The sequence below is a fragment of the Sorex fumeus genome, unplaced genomic scaffold, assembly GCF_029834395.1.
Source record: "Sorex fumeus unplaced genomic scaffold, SorFum_2.1 ptg000098l, whole genome shotgun sequence".
NCBI lineage: Eukaryota > Metazoa > Chordata > Mammalia > Eulipotyphla > Soricidae > Sorex > Sorex fumeus.
In genome coordinates this window covers 40,212,140-40,238,814 of record NW_026606155.1, presented here as the reverse complement: position 1 = coordinate 40,238,814, position 26,675 = coordinate 40,212,140, and the positions used below count along the sequence as shown (strand labels likewise).

Here is a 26,675-nt window from a genome sequence, read left to right as displayed (position 1 = left end):
GCCTGGGGAACCAAGTGGAATGCTGGGGAGCTGATTTGGGTTGGCCATATGCAAGGCAAACATCCTACCCGCTGTACTATCTCTCCAGCCCCTTAAATTTTTTTTTTTAAAAAGATTTGGACCAGACCTGGCAGTTTTACAGAGTAGGCTTACCCCTGGTTATGTGTTTAGGGATCATTCCTGATGGGGCTTAGGGGATCGTATGTGATGCAGGGATCAAACCGAAGACCGAATCTGCAGCATTCAGAGCAATTGCCCTGCTCTCTGTACCTGACTTCTTTATGATTTGTATTTCGGCACTAAAAATTGTTCTTGGTTTATTTTTACTTTCATCTCTATCTTTATAACTCTAGTAGTATGCCATTCTGTTAGCTGTTTCTAATTGGATTTGTAAGCTCATTTTTCATCTCACTTTGTGGTCTTTTCGCTTAGCTTTTTCTAAGAGCTATATTTTTTGCTCTTGTATTTTAGAATTCAGTGGTATATTAGACTTGATTAATTATTGCCACATCTGACTCTGCTCAATGCTTATTCCTGACTCTGAACTCAGGATCACTCTTGACAGGTCCTGGGGGATCATATGTAAAAAAATTCTGACTTCTCTTTTAATGAATGTGTTTCTTTTGGGTCAGCTATGTGCCTGGAGATTGATAAAAGTCAAGCGGCCAAGTGTATAATATCTGAGAGTTGTCAGGGAAGGCCCTGGCCCTGTGTTGGGGTGGGGACATCTTGGGCTGCTCCCCCAGTTGGGGTGGCCCATGCCATGGGGTAGACAGAGGAGGAAACGAGGGCCAACAGGGTTGATTGATTAATTACCGTTTATTCCATTCTCCCCACGTGCCTGTTACAGACTCTCTGAGCCCCCCATTCTAGTCTCACACTGCTCCTCATTCCTGTCTCCTCCTGTCTCTCCCGCTCATCTCTCTGCACTCCATCTCACAGCCCGGACTCTCTCTCTCCATGTGCTTGCTCCATGTGCTGTATTCTTCTACATTTTTCTCTCTCTGTCCCCCTTGCTAGTCTCTCCGCACTCTATCTTGCTGCCCTGCTCTCTCTCTCTCATCTCTCCCCTAACTCTCTCTCCCATTCCCCAGCACTGGGGGCAGATACTACACAAGAAAGCCCTTCCTGATGGCCCATCAGTCTCAAGGGCTGAAACACCACCTAGGGGTGTTCCTCTTCTCCTTAGTCCAACAACTTAATTAACATCTTGATTAACATCTTAATTCTATTTCTTAATATTAGTTATTTTATATGGACACAGTAAGAGATACATTGAGGTTTGTAGGGTGGCTCTCCTGGGAACATGTTGCCACAGACTCAGACTACAGTGCTCAGGCCGGATTAATTATTTCTAACCCTAGCAGGGTCTGAATCTAGTTAATACTATTTGGATCATGCCAGAATTTGTCCATGATCATGTTCTTAACTTATAGTTATGCATTATTGAACTTTGGCCAGGCCCACTTTGATACCAGGGTAGCACATAGCTCACCGCTTGCCCTGGGTCCATCCAGTCCTTCGTCAGGACCCTGCTTTTGGGGTTCTAGGAAGTAAGGGCAACTGAGACTTAAAGTCAAGAGAACAGATGCCCAGGAGGTAAATATCATTGAGAGTCAATTAACTCCCAAGTTACAAAAGCATAGCATTTACTGTCTTCTCATGCCCACCCATACAAAAAGGACTTTGCTCTGAATTAACTATGCAAAGGACTTAAGTAGAAGAGAAAAACAATATTTACAAATCAACGGAGCACAAAGAAAGACATTACAAATAAACACAAAGGAATGGGAGCACTGCGATGGGAGTAACCTAATAAACCTAAGCTCCCTGTGGCAAGGCAGAAAGGACAAACCAATGTTATCCTATGGCCTAGTACCATGATTAACTGATGTTCTCTCTAGACTTTATGTAAATTGAGTTATCTTAGTCTTTTTTATCTTAAGGTAAAATATTACACTTAGGCAGTCTCTCTGTTTCTGCTGCTTCGACTTGCTGCTGCTCTCTGAGTGAAATGTTTGTGTGATTTCTTCTTCATTTCTCTTTTACTTCTTGAGCCCTTCAAAGAAATGTACTGTCTTCTGCATTGCTGATGTCAAGGAGGATACCATCCATTGGTTTTACCTTTCAGTATGTGCCTGTTGAGTTTAGAGGACTACAGATTCATGACACCTTTAGAGTGTTGGGTATATTCTGACTGTGGTGTCAAGTGCCTATGTTAATCCAACACTACTTTTGGCAGTATTTCTTGATACTGATTTCATATCACTCTTTGACCTTTTATAAGGAGGGGGGAAGATTGTTGTCTTGACTTTAAAATCAGGAGTCTTCTTTGCAAAACACAGTACCCAAAAGAAGAGAGAAGAACAAGGGGGAATGCCCTGCCACAGAGGCAGGATGGGATGGGGGGATGGGGAGTGGGAGGGATGCTGGGACCCGTGATGATGGAGGATGGGCACTGGTGGAGGGATGGGTACTTGATCATTGTATAACTGAAACCCAAGCACAAAAATTTATAAGTTTATAACTGTACCTCATGGTGTTTCACTTATAAAAATATAAAAATTAAAAAAAATAATAATAAAAAAAGAAAAAATCAGAAGTCTTACAGTTTCTTATAAAAAAATCTGTTTCTTGAGATGTAATCCTCTGGATGGACCATAATATATAGTAATAGTTACTTTTATGAATCTTATTTTATATTTTTATTTGCTTGGGTGTGGTGGTAGGGGGCTGAGGATACTCTTGGTGCTTCTTGGCTAAGTGTGAGATAGTTCAGTGCAAAGGCCTAAGAATGCAGTGCTACTCAGTCTTTCCAGTGCTGGGGGTGCACTTTGGTGGTGCTGGGGGCTACTAGCACCAAGTCTGCACCTAGTGTTGTCTTGGACTGTGTGATGCTAGAGATCTGAGTACACATGCATCCTCTAAATACTGTCTTGCTTTGTTAGCACTTCCTGATTATTTTTTATTCTTCTTTCAATCATAGTCAAATAAAGGAGAATTGATGACTCTTGTACATCAACTTCAAGAAAAAGATAAATTACTTGCTGTTGTGAAGGAAGATGCCACTGCAGCAAAGGACCGGTGTAAGCAATTAACTCAGGTGAAGACAGTTTTCTATTGAAGAGATAGGCTTTCTTAATCAGTAGCAACAAAAGATTTAAAAACGATAATTTCTGATTTAGTGATTTGTGTAATCCATTTTATCCAGAAAATTTTTCTTTTAGAAGTTGGTACTAGTTGGGAATGTCTCTTTCATATTTGTAGATTTTGCAGTTGAACTATAACTTTAAAATATTTTTTATTGATATACTAATTTTAGAATAACAAGACGTTTGGATATTGAGACATAACAGATTAAGTTGGATCTAATTTAGAATTATTCAAACAAAAGTTATGTTCCAGTTCAAATCCGTTTACAGATAGATATGAATTTTGTCCCATATTGTCTTATGAGGGTTCCCAAGAGTCATCCCCGAGCAGACTAGTTTGGTCCCAACAAAACCAAAACAGAACAAAACAAAATGTTCTAATCAAGTTAGACTATAGATTTATTCTAGGGTCAATACTTCATCTCTTAGAAAAGATGCAGAAGATGGTAAAAAAAAAATAAGACTTTAACCTTGTTCTTTTGTTTTTGGGTCATACCTGGTGGTGCTCAGGGACTTCTCCTGGCTTGGGGTCACTACTGGTAGTACTTTGGGGGAGGTGCGGTGCTATGGTTCGAATCTGAATCTCTTGCATGTAAAGCAAGCACTCCAACTTGTTTAGTTATCTCCCCTGCACCTGATCTTGCAAGTTCTTATTTCAGAATTCATGACTCTATTGACATTATTTTGCTGGTGTTAAAAAAATATGTTCCTAATATACTTTTACGGTGCTTTCTTTTGGTTTTTGACCATATCCGGAGATGCACAGTGGTTACCACTGATTCTGCACTCAGGAATTACTCCTGGCAGTGCTCAGGGAACTATATGGTATGCCGAGGATCAAGCTCAGTTACCTGTGTGCAAGATAAATACCCAAACTACTGCACTGTCGGTGCGGCCCCCTCTTGTGGTACTTTTTACATAAGTTTTTCTTTTTCTGGTGTACTCTTCTAGGAGATGATGACTGAGAAAGAAAGAAGCAATGTGGTTATAGCAAGGATGAAAGATCGAATTGGAACATTAGAAAAGGAACACAATGTATTTCAGAACAAAATGCATGTTAGTTATCAAGAAACTCAACAGATGCAGATGAAGGTATATTATCTTTCCTTTTGGGGGGAGGGAGAAGAGTTTGAGGTCACACCTGACTGTGTTCAGGGATTGCTTTTGATTGTGCCCAGAGATCATATGAGGTGCTGGGGATTGAACTGGGGTAAGCTGCATGTAAAGCCAGTGCTTAAACCCTATAATATTTCCCCCACTTGAGATCTTTTCTTCTTGCTACTTCCTGTGATTAAAAAAATAAATAAAATTAGTCTGGTATTGAGAATAAACTGTATTCAGGTTATTCTTTAATTTGAGTATATGTAGAGGCTAGAGTTAGGAATCCATGTTTCTGAGAAATAGAAACAAGTAATTTTTTTTAATTGTGTAAATTCACTAAGTTATTACTGAGATTTTTCCGTACTAAATTGAGTCATAGCCTTACAGAAATAAAGGACTCTTTTTTTTTTTTTTCTGGCTTTTGGGTCACACCCGGCAATGCTCAGGGGTTCCTCCTCTCTCTGCTCTCAGGAATTACTCCTGGCTGTGCTCAAGGGACCATATGGAATGCCAGGGATTGAACCCTGGTTGGCCATGTATAAGGCGAATGCCCTACCCGCTGAACTATTGCTCCAGCCCCTGGACTCTAATTTTGTTGTTGTTGTTGTTCTTTGTTTTGTTTTTTGGGCTATACCTGGTGATGCTCAGGAGTTACTCCTGGCTCTGCACTTATGAGTTACTCTTGGAGGTGCTTAGGAGACCATATCAGGTGCTGGGGATTGAACCTGGGTCGGCTGTGTGGAAGGCTAGTGCCCTACCCTCTGTACTATACAGCCCCAAGGATTCTGCAATTCTTATGTAAAAGATAAGATTCCAAAATAACTTAGCAAGTTCATTTTTATGTAATGAAGTTATTATGTATTTATGACCTGATTTGTAACAGTGTAACTGTTGAGCACAATTGTAGTTGTTACAGCTTTTGATTACTAAACATTTTCATTGAAAATATCCCTTACAGGACTGGAGCTATCATACAGCGGGTAGGGCGTTTGCCTTGTAAGCGGCTGACCTGAGTTGAATCCCCAGCATCTCATATGATCTCCAAGCACTGTCAGGTGTATTTCTTGAGTTCAAAGCCAGAAGTAACCCGTGAGCATTGCTGGGTGTGACCCAAAAAAGCAAAAAACAAAGCAAACTCATCCCCCCCCCCTCCAATATCCCATACATGGGTTGGGGGGGAGGTGCAGGGAGATGGCTTACTAAACTGAATCTTTGATTGTTTTGCATTTGGGAAACCTGAACACAGCAGGAGTTGCCTTGGTGCACCACTGATTGTCACCTCAAAACAGAAAAATTGACATTTTAGGATAGAATAGACATATTCTGGGATAAGGACATGCTTAACTAAGTACTTAGGAGTCTGTTGATAGGATAGGAAAGAAGTTCCAAATCATCTTGTAGTTCTTAAAATTCATTATTGTATTGTACTTTTATTTAAAATAGGCAAGTATTATCTACTTACTATTTTAATAAGTGTTTTGTTTTGGAGCTATACCAATGTGCTCAGGGCTTACGCCTGGCTCTGCACTCAGGGATCACTCCTGATGGGTTCAGAGGACCATGTGGGGTGATGAGGATTGAATCCAGTCAGCTCTATGCCAGGCAAATTTCCTACCACGGTACTACCTTTCTGTCCCCGAGTATCTATCTATTTTTGAATGCTGTTGCAGCATTATATATGTTTATCACTACGAAAATGCAACATCCTGGAAATTTGTTTGAGAAGAATGGGCCAATCATTGTCTTGATGCTCTTTTATTCTCATTATAAAGTTTCTTTGTGAAGTTAAAATGGGACTCTGGCAGTCTTTGTTTTTTAAATCTCATGAGCATATAATTTTAGTTTCAGCAACTTCGTGAGCAGATGGAGGCAGAGATAGCGCACTTGAAGCAGGAAAATGGCATACTGAGAGATGCTGTCAGCAACACTACAAACCAGCTAGAAAGCAAGTATGTTTCTAATTGATTGCCACTGTATTTTCCTTGAATGATGGTTTACTTTTTTGACTGATTAAAATAGTGTTAGATGGCAATTATATGGACTTTCATTTTTCACATTTGTTTCCAAAATGAGTTAATTTTTAAAAACTTATTTTTTGCTGCATGAAAAATTTCTTCAGCAAAAGTATGTGATAAATGCTAGTACTACCACTGATACAGTTTCCAATTTTCATTTATCTCTTTTAACTGTAGCTCTGAAACCTCACTATTCTGAACCATAGGTTAGTTAGAAAATAAACAGAAAAGCATCTGTATATTCTTGGTCCATCCCTTGTAGAAGATTATAATTCAGTGACTCTAGAATTAATAGTTCATGAATGCACTAATTGAGTGACACATTCCTCGTGATAGTGATGTTGTTGGCTCTGGATTATACGTTGGCAAACAGTATCCTAGAGAAAATAATTAGTGTACTTACATAGGATAAGTACTCTCACTGATTTTAATTTCAGAATACCAGTATAATGAATGCTCCATGTTAAAGGTGTGGTCATCCACTTTTGTTACTTGGTGTTTAGTGGTTTTGGATTTTGTGTAATAATTAGAACTGTTCAGAAATTATACTCAAACTTCATTTAAAAAAATTTAAGGTTTTTGTGAAATTGAATCACTGTGAGATAGTTACATAGTTATTTATGATTGGGTTTCAGTCATACAGTATTGCAACGCCTGTCTTTTACCATTGTACATTTCCCACTACTAGTATCCCCAGTTCCCTCCCCCACTCTATCTCCTCTGCCCCCCACCAGCCTGACTTTATGGCAGATATCTAACCCCCATTCTCTCTTTCCTCCACCCCCCCTTAAGCATTATGATTTGCAGTACAGACAACCGAAAGGTTATCTTGTATATCACTTCCTTTCAGCACTCAGTTCTTGTCCAAAGTGATCATTTCTAACTATCATTGTCATAGTGGTTGCTTCTCTGTCCTAACTGCCCTTCCTCCAACTTGGGGCAAGCTTCCAGTCATAGATCAGTCCTAGCCTTCATCAAACTTCATTTTTCTTTTTATTATTATTTTTTGATAATTGGGCCATGCCCGACTATGCTCCAGACTTACTCCTGGCTCTGCTCTTGGGGATCACTCCTGGTAGTGCTTGAAAAACATTGGGGTGCTGCGGATTTAACCTTGGTCAGCCACATGCAAGGCAGGCATCCTACATACTGTTCTCTCTTTGACCTCTCAAACTTTATTTCTAGTTCTCATATAAAGCATTGATTTTCTGTTAACTGTGAGTGGATTTTTGTTTTTGTACTACACAGTTAGTGCTAAAGGGCTGTTTTTTTTTTTTATTCTTAGATCTGTGCTCATGAGAATCCCTGGTGGTACTCAGGATACCATATATCATTCCAGGGGTTCATACTGGGGTTGGTGGGATGTAAGGCAAGATCGTTAACCCCCTTGCTGTCTATCTCTCTTACCTTGTAAGTGAAATTATTCACTCAGCAAAACTTAGATAGGGTATTTTATTCGTGTACCTGTGTTTGTAACAACAGAAAGTTTCAAATTCTTTTGTTTTTAGGCAGTCTGCAGAACTAAATAAACTTCGTCAGGATTATGGTAGGCTGGTGAATGAGCTGACTGAGAAAACAGGAAAGCTACAGCAAGAAGAAGTACAAAAGAAAAATGCTGAGCAAGCAGTTACTCAATTGAAGGTGATATATTCCCATCTTTAGTATTTTATTAGTTCAGTGTCTCTAAGTGTAGATAGTAGTTTTTTACTGGGGTCACATCACCTTTGTGAACTTCCAAGATAGTTCCAAGGTGACCACAGGGGAAAATCACATGGGGAGGGGGAGACCCGAGACTAGAGGTGACCAGTAGATGGTGGGGGAGGGGGAAAGAGGTGGGGAAGCCACATAGAGGGGAAGGAAAAACAAGGTCAAGATCAGAAGCAGGGTATAGTTGAAAAGGGTTGAGAATCACAGGTTTATAGGTTTGAGAATTGTAGTTTGAGGATTAGTGAACTGGTGATATAAAGGCTCTGCCTATATAGATGGGCTGGAGCGATAGCACAGCGGATAAGGGTATTTGCCTTGCATGTGGCCGACCTGGTTCAATTCCTCTGCCCCTGTTGGAGAGCCTGGAAAGCTACCGAGAGTATCTCGCCCGCACTGCAAAGCCTGGCAAGCTACCCGTGATGTATTTGATATGCCAAACACAGTAACAACAAGTCTCACAATGGAGATGTTACTGGGCCCGCAAATCGAAGACCAACGGGAGGACAGTGCTACAGTGCTACAGTGCCTGTATAGACATGTATTTCTTAAGAGAATTGAGAATATGTTTGAATTCAAAGTTAAAGACTGAATTCAAAAGAATAAGAATTTAAAGATAGGAAAAATGAAATTTGTCTTATAATTGGCACTTAAATCTATATATGTATTATAAAGATCATGTAGTTAAGATGATCCGTATCATTTATAATTTGACTATCCATAAGTTCAGCAAATTCTTCTTTCTTGAAATATATATACATGCATATATTATTTTTGATTGTTTTTTTGCTTTAGTACAAGAGCAAGTAATGCTCCAGTATCGTTTACTTGAGGCATAATATACAGATTTTATTTATACAGTTTTTATTTATATGTGCTGTGAAGCTAGCACAAATGTCACAATTTTTTAAAAAAATTTACTTATTTATTTTTCTATTTTGGGTCACACCCGTCATTGCACAGGGGTTACTTACTCCTGGCTCATGTACTCAGGAATTACTCCTGCGGTGCTCCAGGGACCATATGGGATGCTGGGAATTGAACCTGGGTCGGCCGTGTGCAAGGCAAATGCCCTTTCCGCTGTGCTATCACTCCATTCCCCAAATGTCATAATTTTTTTAATTACAGAATTGTCCTTGGGCATTGTTTGGTGTGCTTAATACTTTGAAAGAGGTGGAACATATTTATTTCTGTATTCTTTTTTCTATTGCTTGCACTTCATAGCACATGCACATTGAGTAGAGTGTGGTGTTCCTCCTTGTTGGGGAGAGGATTCATTCAATTAAGTATATCAGATTCTTAACTAGATCATTAATACAGTCTTGATTCCGTTGTTAATATATCATTGTGATTCTAGTTCAGTTCCAGAATAGTTAGGGATAATAAGACTGAGAATAATGGAATGTAAAAATAGTTTTAATTTTTGTTCTCTTGAATTTTTTTGTTTTAAAAAATTTAAAACAAATTTTTTTTTAAAATTTGGGGGGGGAGATGTAATTGTTCTTTTATTTAATATTTGTCTTGATGGTAAATTAATTGCTAGTATTGTATAAGGAGATTTGTTCTATCTGGATAAGTAAGTTGCACCAAAAATTATAATTGTAATAAAATTGTACTGTACCTCAATTTCACATTGCATACTTAAGTTTAAGTAATACCTTCACTGTTGAAAGCTTCTTAGCTAAAGAAATATTTAATGGGAAACAGATTTTATCTAACTAACATGTATGTAAGTTGGATCTGCATACATGGTAGTAGCTATGTTGATAAAGGAGAAATAATTGAGTTTCTGAAATAATCACCAGTCTGTAAATTCTTCATATTGAAGTATAATGATTGTGACTGATAATACTATCTACGTACATTATTAGGTTGGGCCTAACTGTCTATCTTATAAAAATACAGAGATAATGTTTCAGAATAAGCGGTTTTTTAATACAAGAGTATGCTTTTATTGAAATTTTGTTTTTATGCTGATGTATCTTCTTCAGGTTCAATTACAAGAAGCTGAGAGGAGGTGGGAAGAAATCCAGAGCTATATCAGGAAGAGAACAGCAGAGCATGATGCAGCACAACAAGGTAAGGGGAAGAGGTATTCATGTAACTTTAGATTTCATATTCTAGGTAAAATTTTCTCTCCTGTCTGTGTAAAAAATATATAACTTGGCATTTTGCTTATAGTTTAATAAAAATAAATCTTATATTTTCTAGAGTTCCTTTATTGCTCAGGGTTTTAAAAATAGGCTGTATCCCTGCTTTGTATGAAACATCAAATTGCAGGTAAAATTGTGGTTCATGATAAGATAATGGGAACCTATTTATGGTTTCTTTAGGTTAATTTCCTTTTTTTCTTCTTTGTGGTCACACCCGGTGATGCTCAGGGGTTACTCCTGGCTCTGCATTCAGGAATTACTCCTGGCGTTGCTAGGGGGACTATATGGGATGCTGGGAATCGAACCTGGGTTGGCTGCATGCAAGGCAAATGGCCTACCCGCTGTGCTATCGCTTCAGCTGCTAGGTATTTTCTTTGATTCTTTAATCAATGCATTTTGTTTTTGTTCCTGTGGAAGAAAACTCCCTTTGTATGTTGTGAGGAGAAAAACAGCAAGAACATTAATATTTCAAGTAGTTGACGTAAAACAGCCTACTTAAATGCAGATACATTCTATTTTTAATTGAATGAGTTGATAATTCTGTTTCAGAAGTTTATTGTATTGCAATATATATGTATATTTTTATATCCCATTATTTCTATCTTTATCCCCCTAGTGAGGTTGTAAGCCAGTTAGTAATAGTGAAGATCAGTAGAATGAATCATGCAGAGTTGTAACACGTTGACCTTTGGTTTCCTCTGATTTTTACCTTTTCTTTTGTTTGGTATTTAGCTTTGGTCCAGTATTTAAGTATACCTTAATTTAGGAGTACTGCTATTTATTCAGCCACTGATTAGCTGATTGAATTGGGCATGAACTCCACCTTACTTTTTTTTTCATAATCTTATTTATTTTTTTTCTTATATTTATTGAATTACTGTGGGAAAAGTTACAAAGCTTTTAGGTTTAAGTCTCAGGCATACAATGATCAAACACCTTTCCCTTCACCTGTACTCATTTTTCACCACCAAGAACCCCAATATACCCCCCTCTCACCCCTCCCAATGCCTGTGAGGCAGATGATTTCTACTTAACTCTTCTCTACATTGATTACATTCATTATTTCGACAAAAGATGCACCATTATGGTTTAGAATTTCCCCCCCCCCCAACAATCAGAATTGCTGAAAGAGCATTGTGAAATACTTCGTTTTCTATAGCTTGTTATGAGAATCATATAATGTTGTGCGGCTGCGATAGCAGCTGCATGATTTTGGATTTCTGCAAAGAGCCAGAAAATTACGAGATTGGTTTCTGTGCGTCTGGTGTTATGGCTGTGCCGGAGAGCCGCTCGTAGGGGGCAACTCGTGACCTCAGTAGGGCGTGAAGGACGAGCCGGTACTGTCCCCCTTCCCATAGACTGCAGTCGCCCCATCACCTATAAGCTTTCCTATGAGGTGGTGGCCACTTTGCTGCTGGTGGGGAAGAAGGCGGAAGGGAGTAACACCCTTTCCCTGCTGGGGAGGCATGGCACTATAGTTAACGCCTGGTCCATTTGTTTTTCTGCCACAAGCTGCCAGACTCTGGATAAGTCCTTTTGCCTCTGGATCCATGGCCGTGCCGGAGAGCCACTCATGGGGGGCAACTTGCAACCTCGGTAGGGTGTGAAGGACGAGCCAGTACTGCCTCCCTTCCCATGAGACTGCAGTTGCCCCATCACTGCTGGCTCATACCTGGCTTTCCAATAAGCTGTGAGGCGGCGGCCATCTTGTATGCGGTCCAGATGCATTTCTGCCAAAAGCCGCTGGATTTCAAGAGATGTTTCTGAGTCTCTGGGATCATGGCCGTTAATTAACTTGATCAGGAGCCAGAGAGGCCGTTTGTAGGCAGCAACACGGGGTCTCCTTGGGACGGGGAGGAAAGGGGTGGTTCCAGCCCCTTCTGGTGAGGCCCTGCGTGTCTCGTCACTGCAGGCCCAAACCTGACTGTCCAGTGGCTTCTGGAGGATGGCGGTCACCGGGCCGCCAGGGGGAACAGGCCAAGGCACGAAACCTATTCTCACCTGGAGTGGCCCAGCTCCAGTAACCTACTGCAGGAACAGGACGCATTTCTGCCAAAAGCCTTTGGGTTCCGAGATTCATTTCTGAGTCTCTGGGATCATGGCCTTTAAGCAGTTCGATCAGGAACCAGAGAGGCCATGCCTCCAGTTATATAGCTGAGCTGGAGGTGGTTTGTGGGTGTGTCTCATACCTAACTTTTGACTGTTTACCTTCTTGGGGTCTGGCCAAAGGCACAGCAGCAATTTTGGGGTATCTGAAAGTCTGACGGTGCCATCAGGCTGCTGATGCACTCGCCTCACAGGTACAGATTGACCCCTTGAAGTTCTTTTTATGTGTAAAGTTTGTATTTATGTTAAGATACATTGGTTTATTTTATAAATTAATATTTTATCAGCAAAGCATATATGGTTTTTGTCATAAGAATTATACAGATTATAGTTATATGTAGTTGGCCATTGTAACTAAATAGTAAAACCTCACTCTGGCCAGAAGTTCATCTGTGGACTTTCTATAATAGAAAGTGAAGACTTAACAGTCTCACATTATTCCACCCACTCTTCATTCATTCTCAGTTTATGGTTATGAATATGTTCTGAATATATCAACAGTCATTGTTTATATAATTAAGATATGTAGCAGTGTGCTGATATAAATAGTAAAACTGCAACTCTCTCTCTACAACGATAAATAATTTTATATAGCTAATTAATCACCATGTTTTTGATTTGCTTGGTATTTGTTTAAAATTATACCTATGGTTAGATTCCCTTTTTTCCTCTTCCAGCTTTCAACATATTAGATGTAGAAAGCACGGTAGCACTGTTTTCCCATTGTTAATCGATTTGCTCGAGTGGGCCCAGTAATGTCTCCATTGTGAGGCTTGTTACTGTGTTCGGCATATCGAATACATCATGGGTAGCTTGCCAGGCTCTGTCGTGCGGGCAAGATACTCTCGGTAGCTTGCCGGGCTCTCCGAGAGGGTCAGAAGAATCAGTCGGCCAGGTCAGCTACGTGCAAGGCAAAGACCCTACCCTCCAGCCCATGTTAGAAAAGTACGTATTTTTCTACTTAAAAAAAACAAACAAACCAAAAAACCCCTAATTCTCCCCCTCCCCCCTTTTGTACTTGTTTTCTTGGTTGAATAAATAGGTGACTTTTTGGTTGTGTTTTCTGAGTTCTGTGAGACAGTGCCATCTTACTTTATTTACTTCCTCATTCAAAGATAACATCTTTGAGTAGCTTCGTGGCCATACATACACCTTTAAGTACTTTTATTGCAGCTTTGTGTATATAAAAGTATCTTTATGCTTTCTGTCTCCATGTTTTATTGGTGGTTTTACTGGATGTAGAATTTTAAGTTGGAAGTATCTTTTCCTGCAGAATTTTTTCCCCTTCTTTTGGTAAGAAATAATGCTAATCCTAAATACTACCATTATATTTCAAGAGTTATTTTTTGAGTTCCATTCTGTTATGATTTGCATGGAGGTGACTTCTTAAAACATAATATCCATGTATTTGTGACTGTGCTGTCTGTCTCTACCCTACACACAAAGTACCCCTCGCCCCCCCCCCCCCCCCCAGTATAATCTTTCCTTGGTTGTAATCCTTCCGCATCTTTTTTGGATTTGTTTATTTTATGGGGAATAGACATAATGTGCAAATTTTCTTCATATCTGGTATCTCTTTTTCCTAAGCCTTTCTCCATTGGAATACTTCTTTCTTCTTGCTCTGTACCAGTGTAGCAATTATTTCTGTTTATTTGTTTTCATTGATTCTTTGAAGTCTCCTAAGCAGTCCCCAGATGTTTTGGGTGGGGGCTGCCCTCTGGTGACTCTTGATCCTCATGGCCTAGAGTCTAAAGATGTGCTACTGCTCAGGCTGTGCAATACTGAGTATTACGTGGGCCTCTCTGATGTGGCTCTGGGGCCTCCACACCTACCCATGTTTGGTGACCTTTAGGGCTGCATATGGAGATGCTCAGGGGATCAGTATATTGTGTGGGGTATCAAATTGTATGGGGTAGGCTGCTTGCTAGACTTGAGCCTTCATACCTCATATAGTCTCTCTGGTTTCTTAATTTTTTTATGATTTGAAATCATTTATTTTCTATTGCATCAAAGAAAACTGAGACTTTAGTTGCATTGCTTGCACATAGATTTGATGGTAGTGTGACAGAGATTTTTTTTGCTTTGTTGTAGTTCCAGAGATTCCAAATGTTAGAAACACTGGTATTATACTCAGCCACTTGAGATGATGCTAAGGATTAAATTTTGGTCTTACCAGCCTCATGCTTGTAAAATAGGTGTCATTGAGCAATTCCTCAGTTCCCAGAAGAAATTTTACTTCATCTTAAACCAAGATAATTGTAGCCCCTAGTGTCTCTCTCTTTTTTTTTTTTTGCTTCTCAGGGGAGTATGGGAAATTTCACTCACTGAAGTATCATTGGGAAGATAATGCTTTCAAGAAATGATAGTTGTTTTGTTGAATGCTTATGTATTAATATTCACTTGATGCATTTATTTTGTGCAAAATGAACCCTGAATCTATTTCTTCATATAGAGAAAACACAATCTCTGATCTTGAAAAGTGTACGCTGGGTAAGGAGATGAATTAGTAGGTATAGAGGGCTCATGATTAGTATGTGGTTAAATGGTAGGAATAGACTACTTTCGTATGCAGGAGAGAAAATTAGAGAAGATATTTTAAACAGGATTTTAGAGGAGATAATACCAAAAATAAAGATGTAGTAGTAATGAGCAAAGGAAGACTTTCATAAAATGCATTGCTTTGTTACAGATCTACAGAGTAAATTTGTGGCCAAAGAAAGTGAAGTACAATCTTTACATAGTAAGCTTACAGATACCTTGGTATCAAAACAGCAATTGGAACAAAGACTAATGCAGTTGATGGAATCAGAAAAGAAAAGGGTGAACAAAGAAGAGTCTCTCCAAATGCAAGTGCAGGTATATAATTTTTTTTTTTAATGGTGGACATTATTTGGTTGTGTGTGTAGATGAGAAAGTGTACCTTATCCTAAATCTGGATTGGTAAAAAGTACTGACTTAATCTTTGAGCAGTGTCAGCTTTATGCTGTGTTTGAATAGTACCTGAAAATATTTTTCCCAGTTTAAGCACTTCATAGAAATTTCACCTGAACAACCTGCCGTCAGCACTCATCAATACACTGACTGGGCTCTTCACGTGCTACCTGTCTAAATGCAAGGTTCCGTCCCAGTGCAAGACCAGCAGGGCTGTACTATTGTACAAGAAGGGAGACATCCATGACATTGGCAACTATCGCCCGATCTGCCTATTGTCTATCATCTGCAAGCTGTTCATTCGAGTCATCCTGAATAGGATTGGCAGAACACAAGATGAACAACCATGCGAGCAAGCCGGGTTCCGCAAAGGATTCAGCACCATCGACCATATCCACATGATAACCAAGCTCATTGAGGTTTCTCAGGAGTTCAAGATGCCGCTCTGTCTAACATTCATTGATTTAAAGAAGGCCTTTGATTCTGTTGAGACGGAAGCGGTCATTGAAGCCCTAGCCAATCAGGGCATTCAAGCCCAATACATCAGGATCCTCCGTGAGCTGTATTGCGGATTCACTACCAGGATCTCACCATTCTACAAAGAAGTGATCGTTGATGTCAAGAGAGGGGTGCGGCAGGGTGATACCATTTCACCGAAACTCTTCAGTGCCACCCTCGAGAACATCATGCGACGACTGGAATGGGAAGGAATGGGAATGAAGATAGATGGTCAGCAACTACACTACCTCTGCTTTGTGATGACATTGTTCTAATAACACCAAACATTAGCCAAGCGCCACAAATGCTGGCCAACTTTGACCGTGAGTGTGGAAAGGTAGGACTACAGCTGAATCTTACGAAGACAATGTTTATGAGAAACAGCCTAGTTCCTGACGCTCCATTCGCTTTCAATGGAACGACCATCTCCGAATGCAACAGTTATGTGTACCTAGGTCGAGAAGTCAACATGACAAATGACCTGACACCTGAGTTGTCCAGGATTGGAAGAGAGTCGCTTGGAACGCCTTCAGGGGTGTCGAAGAAATAGCTAAGAGGACGAAGAACCTCCAGCTCCGGGCACATCTCTTTGATTCCACTGTTCTTCCTGCATTAACATACGCCTCAGAGACCTGGGCCCTACGCAAACAAGATGAGAACACTATTCGGGTCTCCCAAAGAGGATTTGAAAGAGCTATGCTTGGAGTATCACGTTTCACTCAAATGAGAAAAAGAATCTGGAGTTCCAACCTCCAGGGATGCTGTCTCAAGGCGTCAAAAATCAGATGGGCTGGACACGTAATGAGATTTGGAGACAACCACCGCTCTGTTAGAGCCACTACTGACTGGATTCCATGGGATGTCAAATGACCATGTGGCCGCCCTCCTACCAAGTGGTCAGACTTCTTCATCAAGATCCTGAACGATCGGTTTGAGGCTCTTCGTGTTCCTAGAACGCACAGACGCCATTGGGCTACACTAGCACGTGACAGGGACAAATGGAGATGTTACTGGCGCCTGCTCGAGCAAATCAACGAAGTCAAGTGATCAAGTGATAGAAATTTCACAACATACTCTTTATCTTACAGAGTTAACCATTTTTTAAAATGATGCTTTTGCAATACAAGAGAGACTTATTCATGTACATTCATGTACAGTGTTGTGTTAATAGTATCCTCTTCTCCTCACACCCCTCTTTTTATTTATTTATTTATTTTTTTAAAAGGATGTTTTGGAGCAGAATGAGGCTTTGAAAGCTCAAATTCAGCAATTCCATTCCCAGATAGCAGCCCAGGTAATGGTGCTTACTTACTGCTTATCATTACTAATAGCTTCCTAGGCATTTAAGTAATCATCTTAGTGCTTACTGAATGCCATGTACTGGGTTTGTAGTTGAGTAGCTTGTCACTGAATGAACAGTGATGATTCTGAGTAGAAAGCCCAATCTAATAAATTGGGAGGTAATGCCTATAGTTTTTGCTACAAAATAGGAGGATAAGACCAGATAGTGTCAAGACTAGTTATTTATATTTTGAAAACTGTTTCACTAAGTATTTTTTAGCTGTATTGAAAAGCCTTATAAGCCTTTAAGTGGTTGCAGTATGTAAGTAAACCAACCCTCTCAGACTGTATATGCAAAAGAATCATTTGGAAATGTTACTTCAATTTAGTGAAAGGCAAATCCAAATCCAAAGTTTTGTAAGTGGTAGGAAAAACTGCCATTCACGTAATAATCAGCATTATTATGTAACATATATATCTGTATTTGTTCATTAGTTGTAAATAATTTAAAAAATGGTAAAAAGAAGCTTCAAGGAGTGCTTTTGTCCAGAATATATTGTCAGTTTAAGTTTCAGTTCTTCAACTTTAAAATTCTAAAAATTATGGCAAAAAGTCTCAGTTTAGAAAACCTTAGGACCAAAGAGATAGGTCAGTGGGCTGGAGCACATGCTTTGATGCAGGTGCCCTGGGTTTAATTCCGTGCAGTGCACAGTTGCCTGAGCACTCAGCCTAAAGCTGAACCAAATGTATGGCACCAAACCAAAAAAATTTGAAACATGACTTTTTCGTGTACAACATAGTTTTAATATTGAAAACTTAAAAGGTTCATGCAAGTTCAAACTCATATGGAAAGAAGCCCAGAGATACTGTCCACAGAACAGCCATTGTGCAAAAGGTGTTGGGGGAGAGGGGACCTTGAGAGAGTGGTGATGGGTTGTTGATACTTTGGAGGTGGGGGTGGTGAAGTAGCATTGTAAGTATTGAACAGTAATATTAAAGCTTATTAAATAAGTTACCTCAATAAGAAAATAAAAAATCAACTATCATTGCTTTCTTGGTAGAAATTATAGCCTGAAATTGGGGAAAATTACTAATAAGAAAGAACATTTATGGTTGTGTATTTAAATTATCACATTAAGTTTAATTGAAATTTTGTTTTGTTTTGGAGAATGTATAACATTCCTTTTTTTTTTTGCTCTTTGGGTCACACCCAGAGATGCACAAGGGTTACTCCTGGCTCTGCACTCAGGAATTACTCCTGGTGGTGCTCGGGGGACCATATAGGATGCTGGGAATTGAACCTAGGTGGAATGCATGCAAGGCAAACACCCTACCCGGTGTGCTATTGCTCCAGCCCCGAACATACTCCTTTTGTATTGTTTTATGGTGCCAAACCTGATTGTGCTCAGGGCTTGCTCCTGACTCTGCACTTGAAAATCACTCTTGGCAGAGCTTGGAGAAACCATATAGAGTGTGGGGATTGAACCTAGGTCATCCACTGCCAGGCAGCTGTCCTACCCACTGTCCTATGTCTCCAGTGCTTGGGTTGAGAAATTATCAGCTGAATGAGTAGCTCTAGAAAATTTATCAGGAATTAAATACTCAAAGTACTATACCTCTTACTTTTGTTTTGGGGTGATACTTGGCAGTGCTCAAACATTCTGTTATCTTGGTACTCACTCCTGACACTCAGGGATAGAACTTGAGCTTCCTTACATGCACTCCAGTCCTTTGAGCTGTCTCTCAATGTAGGTATTACTGCAGGCCTGTAATCTTAATTATGAACTGTATTATTTCATTATTGAGAGCTGTTACTAAGGAAACACTGATGAAAATCTTTGCTGCTTTTGTGACTCCCCCCTCCCCCCTGTATATTTGTTACATATCAGTTACATATTTCCAAGCCCATTAATTAATTTTATTTAAAACATCTTACTAGTAATTATTTACTAATTAGTTACTGTTGATCAGAGTTGCTTTCAAAGTATTTATTGAACATACTGTGGGTTTGGTACCATCTTAATTTTATATGCATTCATTTAAAAAACATTTTTAAAGTTTTTGTGAGGATGGTTATACAGCTTTTAAATTTTCTCTTAAATGCTTTTATGTGGACACTGTTTTTTTTCCAGACTTCGGCTTCAGTTTTAGCAGAAGAATTACATAAAGTGTAAGTTTTCCTTTCTGTACTTTATAGTTATTTAGTCACCACTAACTGATACCTGTTAGACACAACACTTAAAATTAACTATTTATTTTAACTTGTTCAGAAATACTTTCAAGAAGATTTGGAGCAATCCCCCACCTATCTCCCTCCCTGCTCAGTGAGTTGGGTCCTAAACATACTACACATTTTGTGTTTCTATGTCTTCCTCATAGAAAGATGGGGTAAACTTTCAAGTCATTTGAACTTCAGTAATTGTATGTAAGAGATCATAGTGATTTGAGATTAGTGGCAGTAAATTAGTTTTTGTGTTTAATAAGTAGTTCTAGCTACTCTTAACCATAAGGTGATATGTCCAAAGCATGATTTTGAGTTTCTTTTATATTGTGTAATCACCTGAAATCCAATAATGGCATTGCAGCCTTATTAGTATAAACAAATTATTTGGCATTGAGTTTTAAAATAAGAGTATGCACCTTAAGGAGCTGTACTAGTGTGTATGACATCTGTTACTAAACTCAAGTGTCTGTAGAAGAAATGGAAAGTATAGTTATTTGAGAAAGATAAGACGTTCAATTTTTTAATTTGTGACTTCTAAATGTTAATTGAATGTAAAAATGTATTTCCTGTTAAAGGATTGCTGAAAAGGATAAACAGATAAAACAGACTGAGGATTCTTTAGCAAACGAACATGATCATTTGACAAGTAAAGAGGAGGAACTTAAGGTACAGTAGTCTCTACAAATGACAGCAGTGTTTCTTTTTCTTTTTCTTTTTTTCCCTTCTCTTTGGGTCATACTCAGCAATGCACATGGGTTACTCCTGGCTCATGCACTCAGGAATTATTCCTGGCAGTCCTCGAGGGACCATATGGGATGCTGGGAATTGAACCCGGGTTGGCCGCTTGCAAGGCAAACACCCTACCCGCTATGCTATCGCTCCAGACCCCAACAGCAGTGTTTTAAAGGAACTGAATTATTTTCAATTTTATAATTAGTACAGGTAACAAAAGAATGGAAAATTCATTCAAAAATAGAATTTGTTTGGGCGGTGTTTATCTCCTCATATACAAAATCTCTTTTAGATCTCAAAAAAGAAGAGTTACGAGGCTTTTATTAATATAATAAATAAAACTTGGTAACCTGAAATAATTGCAATTTGAGCCCTTTGCATTGGTGGAAAAGATGCTTTGAAAACTTAAAAGTGTAAATTATATTTAATATTTCTAATACTGTTTTTCTTCTTAATTTAGGACATACAGAATATGAATTTCTTACTAAAAGCTGAAGTACAAAAATTACAGGCCCTTGCGAATGAACAGGTAGATATTTATTGCATTTTAACACTGACTCAGAATTTAAAAAAATTTTTTCTATTGAATATTTGTGAAATAGACCATTACAAAACTGTTCATAATTGGGTTTCAATCATAGAATATTACAACACCCATCCCTTCACCAGTGTACGTTTCCCACCACCAATGTCCCCAGTTTCTCCCCAACCATCTCCCAAATCCTCCCTCACTCTTCCAGCCCCAGGCTGCTTCTATGGCAGGCACTTTTTTCTTTTTCTCCTTTTGTGCATTATGGTTTGCAATAAAGGTACTAAGAAGTCATTGTATTTGTTCAGGAAGTTCAGTATTTTTATTGGGAAGGTAAGACCGGAGTAGCTTTTTTAACTGGGTGGCAGCTTTGGGATATGGACATGACTGCCAAGGCTTCCAAAAAATGCCTGGAGTTTAGGGGAGGTGGCCCATCCTGATCCCGAGAAAGCCTGGAGATTTCAGTCACAAAACTCACATGCCCGAATTTTCAGCAAATGATAATTTTGTGAGGTCTGTCCTGAAATGATGGAGTCTGGCTGGGGGACATGGGACGATTTTGGATTGTGACTGCTGTGGGATCTGCTTGAGTGGGCACCAGGCTGATCCGCTCTCCTCCAGTTTACCCCCGTGAACCTTGCAGGGGTCTGAGATTTAACTGTGGCTTTTGATCTCTTTCAAGATTTATTTGTGGGTCTCGGAAGCATGGCCAATAAATGAGCTTGCATAGCTGAACTGGAGGTGATTTGTGGGTGTGACTCCCACATACCTAAATTTTGGTCGTTTTTATTTCTCGGGAAACTTGGTACTGAGTTATTGGGGTCTGGTCAGAGGTACAGTGGCAATTTTGGGGTATCAGGAAACCTGAAGGCACCATAAGGTTGTTACTGCACTTGCCCTGAGGGTACAGGTTGACCTGCTGACAGCACCTTTTCAGAATTTTGGTTTGAATATTTTTCTTGGTAGTGTAAGCCTTATTTTTATTCATATAGATGGTAATTATGATGGTTAGTTATGTTTGACTATATGATTGTTGAAAGTCTCATTTTGAATACAAATCTCACAGTTCACATAGGCATTATTCTTTATATCTTGCAGTTAGTGTTTGATCCAATTGATTACTTTTGAAGTAAAGTAAACATTTAAAATACTTAAAATGTGCTGATATGTTTTAATTTCTATTTAATCAAAAGAGATAGCCTCCACTAGAATAAGAATTGAGGTTAATGTGAGAAGTGCAAAATATTGGATGGTGAAAGTATTACAGAATTTAATGATAATGCTCTCATGTTATTCCGCATATAGGAAATGTAACTTTTAAAAATTTAAATGTGAAAGAATAGTTTCTGAAATGATTTAATTCTCATTCTAAACAGGCTGCGGCAGCACATGAACTGGAAAAAATGCAAAAAAGGTAATTAAAGTACTATACTAAACTCAAACATTTATATATAATTGCACAGAATATTGCTGCTTGTATCTGATTGTTTTGCATAAATTTATAAAAATGTTCTGCACATATGAAGGATTTTGATTGACTTTTTCTTGTAGTGTTCATGTTAAGGATGATAAAATAAGATTACTTGAAGAGAAGCTACAATGTGAAATTTCAAAAAAAATGGAAGAATTTAAGGTATGTGATTAGACTTGTCAACACAGTTTTGTCAGGGCTATCTTGTATAGTTTTCAGTTGAAGTGAATCTAGAAATGTTTTCTACATGTAATCACTCTGAAACTCTAGATAGTTTTTACAAATAGTGAATTTTATTAGACATTTTGCCTAGAATATAATAATATATCCGTTCTTATAATGAACTTGAGAATTTTGCTCCATCCTTTCTCTACGGATTAGGTATCTTATGATGGTTTTGTTTCCCATGTTGATATAGTACTAGTTTCTGGTCATGGCTGTCAGCATGAGCATTTCAAAACACTGTGCAGTCTCTGCATGTAATAAGATTTGCATTTTTTCCTTTTTTTTTCTTTAAAAATAGGAATCATATTTGGTTCTCACTTGTTCAAGCAGGGATTCCAAGAAACCACTGGCAGAAACTGAAAAATCACAATTTAAGTATAGTGTTAATGTTGTTTTGGATTAATACAAAACTGAATTAGGGGACTCAATTGTAACTTTTTACAGGTCTTTGTACATAGGCTGTAGACATGTATTCTGAAATACTGTTAAATATGAAGCTACTTGAAATTTGCATTCTCTTGTCAGTCTAGGTTTTTTTTTTTTTGAGCGCTTTTAAAATAAAACTGTAAATTGAAATTCTTTTTTGCACTTTTTTTCAGATTCTGAATGACCAAAATAAAACATTACGATTAGAAGTTCAGAAACTACAGGCTCTTGTTTCTGAACAGGTAAGACCTCATGAATTACAATGCAGAAATAACCACCATATAGTGAGATCTCTTTCTTCTTAAGTAGCAACTAATTTAGAGAAATTTTGCTTAAGCTGGAAAGGGAATACTAGAAAGATCTGGTGGGTGGTGAGAGGGAAGGTATATACTAACCTTGAGTATGATTAGGGAGTGCTTCCTGTTTGCTTGAAGAAGGTAGATTTCTAGAGGGATCATGAGCGATTTTTTTCCTTGTAAAGGGGATAGTAAGTAGAGTTTGGTAACCTCTGCCTTACAGAAGATAACAGTAATAATATGTTTATAAGCACTTAAAGATATTCCATTCTACAATGGAATATATGTAAAAAACCTAATTTTTATACACTTTGAAAATTCTTAGCAAAATTAAAAAAAAAAAATCACTTTTTGATTTTTCTGAGGTAGCATGGTTTCCTAAATAGGAGAATGGCTTTGAAACCAACTATCAGCTTTAAAAGAGTAAAGTTGAGCAAACATTTTTCATTAATAGCCTTTCACATTGAGGCTATATTTTACATGTCATGAACTGCTAAATGCGAGAAGTTTATATACAGTGCATAGCCTAATATTTTGCCTGTGGTAGGTATATGAAACCATGATTCTGTTAGATTATTTTTCTACTTCATTTTTTAAAATCTTACTGCCATTGCTCTTTGTTCATTATTTATAGCAAGCCAAAAAACTACAGCAATCTGAAAATAACATGGGTCCATAAACTGGAATCCCGGTGATGTCCGTTCTATGATTATTTCTAAGTGTTGCTTTTATTTTGTTATTTGCAACTCTTCAAATTCCATTTTTACATCTTGATTTTTTAAATGACACATTAGAAGGTCTATGTTTTCTCTAATACTGTTAAATTTAGGGCTTGGGGTGGGTTATATGCAGTGGTGCTCAGGGGCTACTCATTTCTCTGTGCTCAAAATCCCTCCTGGTGCTGAGGTTTTGGGGTCAGCTACATGCAAGGGAAGCACCTTAACACTTTATATTGTCTCTCTGGCCCTAGGAAATATATTTTTTGGTGGGGAGTGCACATCCAGCATTTGTTCAGGGCTTACTCCTGCCTTTGTGCTCAGGGATCATGCCTGGGCTTGGGGGAGAGACCATACGAGGCGCCGGGGATTGAATCCATATTGGTCATGGCAAACACCCTACTAGCTGTACTGTCATTCCAGCCCCAAAGGGATATAAACCTTTGTTAGCTAAAAAAACATGTTACTGTAAATGATAGTTATTTTTTAAGCAGACATATGAATTTTTTAAATTAAAAAATTCTCATTTGGGGTCAGAGTGATAGTAGAGTGGGTAGGGTGTTTGCTTTGCACACGGCTGACCTGGGTTTGATCCCTGGTATCCCATGTGTTCCTCCAAGCACTGTCAGGAGTAATTCCTCAGTGCAGAGCCAGGAGGAACCCCTGAGCATCGCTGGGTGTGAACCCCCCCCCCCAAAAAAAAAATTCACATGTATATAGGTATTAAGTAGTGTACAAAGTTGTGCTTCTGAAAGTATTTTGTTGACATTTGTTAATTTATCAAGAAGGAATCTAATTTTTTTTTCTCTTAAGGAATCTAATTTTTTTCTCTTAACTAAATTTTCTGCATAGTACTTGCAAACCTGACAGAGAAGATAGCACCGAGCAGAATTTAGTGCAGATAATATTCCTTTATAATCCTAAAATGTTCTTTGTTTTATTCTTAAATCTTAATTTTCCTGGTCATGATATAGCTATTATAAGAGATACAATATTTTATTAATGTTAAAGATTTCCCTTGCCCCTCATTCTAGTCTGTAATCTGGATGTATCTGATTATAATTGAATCAGCAGCTATTTAAAAGTGTTAAATGCTAGTTGTAAGATACAAGAGTGATGATGTGAATTTAAAAAGTATGTTTTTGTTCCCTCTTTCTTTCTCTTGTTTTGGCACCATGCTTGGTTCAGAGATCACTCCGGGGGGTTCTCAGAGGACCATATTTTGTGCCAGGGATGAATCCCGAGTTAGTTGCATGCGGGGCAAGCGCCTTACCCCTGTACTATTTCTTCAAAATGTATATTGCAATATATAAAGTTTTGAACTTTCTAAAATTATTTCATGGGGGTGAAAAAAGATTCCTTTGAATTTGCCCTAGAATTCCAGTATTAAAGGTGCTGGTAATTTATTTAGCGTCAACTAGAGAATTGTTCTGCACTGGAAATGATACTATCATTATTCAAAAGTAGAACCACAAGCGTTAGGGGTCTTCTTTTCAGTAAAAATAATGTGATGCCTTGGGACCAGAATACTAGTACAGCAGGTAGGGTGCTTACCTTGTACATTGCAGACCGGGGTCCCCACATGACATCCCTGAGCACCATTGGGTGTGGTCCGAAGACAAAAATAACAAAAATGATACATGATGCTAAGGCTTGTCATTCAAGAGCCAGAGAGATAGTACAGCAGCTGATAAGGTGCTTTCCTTGCATGCAGCCTACTTTGGTTCAATCCCTGGCATCCCGAATGATCCCCTGAGCACCTCCAGGAGTGATTCTTTTGTTTTTGTTTTTGTTTTTGTTTTTGTTTTTCTTCTTTGGGCCACACCTGGCAGTGCTCAGGGGATCACTCTTGGCTCTGCACTCAGGAATTAATCCTGGTGGACTCGGGGACCATATGGGATGCCAGGGATTGAACCTGGGGTGGCTGCATGCAAGGCAAACACCTGCCCCACTGTAGTATCACTCCAGCCCCCAGGAGTGATTCTTGAGTGCAGAGCCAAGAGTAGTTACACCTCAGTATTGCCAGATATGACCCAATCCCCTCCTCCTGCACCCCCTGCCTCTACTAAAAGCTTGTTATTCAAGTATCTTATGTAAAGTGTGCTATCACCTTAGACATCCCGATCATATTAAATTTTTTTTATCTTCCTTACTAAATTATCTTCCTTGCTAAATCAGTATTTTTTGTGGGGAGGAGTGGGGTAGGGGTGGGCACAGTTGTGCTCAGGGGTCACTCCTGTCAGTCTTCTGTGGTGCAGGGGATTGATACCCAGGTTAGCTGCATGCAAGATAACTTTTTTACTCACTGGACTATTTCTCTGGCTACTGAATCAGCTTTTATTTACTATAAAGCTTACTTTTATACCTTTTTTACTTTTTTGGGTCACACCTGGTGATCTTCAGGGGTTACTCCTGGCTCTGTACTCAGGAATTACTCCTGGTGGTGCTGGGAACCATATAGGATGCCAGGGATCGAACCCGGGTGGGCTGCATGCAAGGCAAATGCCCTACCTCTTGTACTATTGCTCCAACACCTTATAAAGTTTACTTTTGATTGACTATTCTGTTAAAGTAACTTATAGCGTGAAGAGGATTTACTAATAGAGTAATTTTTTATGGAAAATCACAACAAGATTTTATAACTACATTTAAAAAAAATGTAGCTAAGGAGGAAGATACAGTTTGGTGTTTTGTGTTTTTGTTTTGGGGCCATATCCGTTGGTGTTCAGGCAGGGGTTATTCCTGCCTCTGCACTCAGTAATTACTCCTTGGAGATGCACGGGAGACTGTATGGGATGTCGGGGATCAAACCCAGGTCAGCTGTGTGCGAGTCAAGAGCCCTACCGAGTACTATCTTTCCAGCTCTGGGAAATACAATTTGATCCTAATTTATTTGGATCATTGTTTTATAATTCTTAGAATTTTTTTGTTGTTGTTCTGAAAGCTCATTTTCCTCTCATAGTCTAGGAAGCATATGATGTCAGGATTTGGTTGCAGATACGACTTTATTTCTCTTACATTGGTAGGCCTAAGGATTTTTTCTGGGGGGGGAGGGAATCATACTCAGAGATGTACAGGACTTACTCCTGGCTCATGCACTCAGGAATTACTCCTG

General features: G+C 38.9%; 1 protein-coding gene across 11 annotated transcripts in view; it reads left to right on the top strand.

Annotated features, from left to right (window-relative positions):
* Nucleotides 1-26,675, top strand: part of KTN1 (kinectin 1) — a 106,193-nt gene that overhangs the window by 31,575 nt on the left and 47,943 nt on the right. For all 11 annotated transcript variants that reach the window (XM_056133196.1, XM_056133201.1, XM_056133198.1 and 8 more), the window contains 13 exons: nt 2,987-3,103; nt 4,104-4,244; nt 6,096-6,202; nt 7,777-7,909; nt 9,964-10,051; nt 14,921-15,087; nt 16,886-16,954; nt 19,074-19,111; nt 19,741-19,831; nt 20,358-20,426; nt 21,803-21,840; nt 21,978-22,059; nt 22,722-22,790. In XM_056133196.1, the coding sequence (XP_055989171.1) occupies nt 2,987-3,103; nt 4,104-4,244; nt 6,096-6,202; nt 7,777-7,909; nt 9,964-10,051; nt 14,921-15,087; nt 16,886-16,954; nt 19,074-19,111; nt 19,741-19,831; nt 20,358-20,426; nt 21,803-21,840; nt 21,978-22,059; nt 22,722-22,790 (1,209 nt within the window). The remainder of the gene's footprint in view (nt 1-2,986; nt 3,104-4,103; nt 4,245-6,095; nt 6,203-7,776; nt 7,910-9,963; nt 10,052-14,920; nt 15,088-16,885; nt 16,955-19,073; nt 19,112-19,740; nt 19,832-20,357; nt 20,427-21,802; nt 21,841-21,977; nt 22,060-22,721; nt 22,791-26,675) is intronic.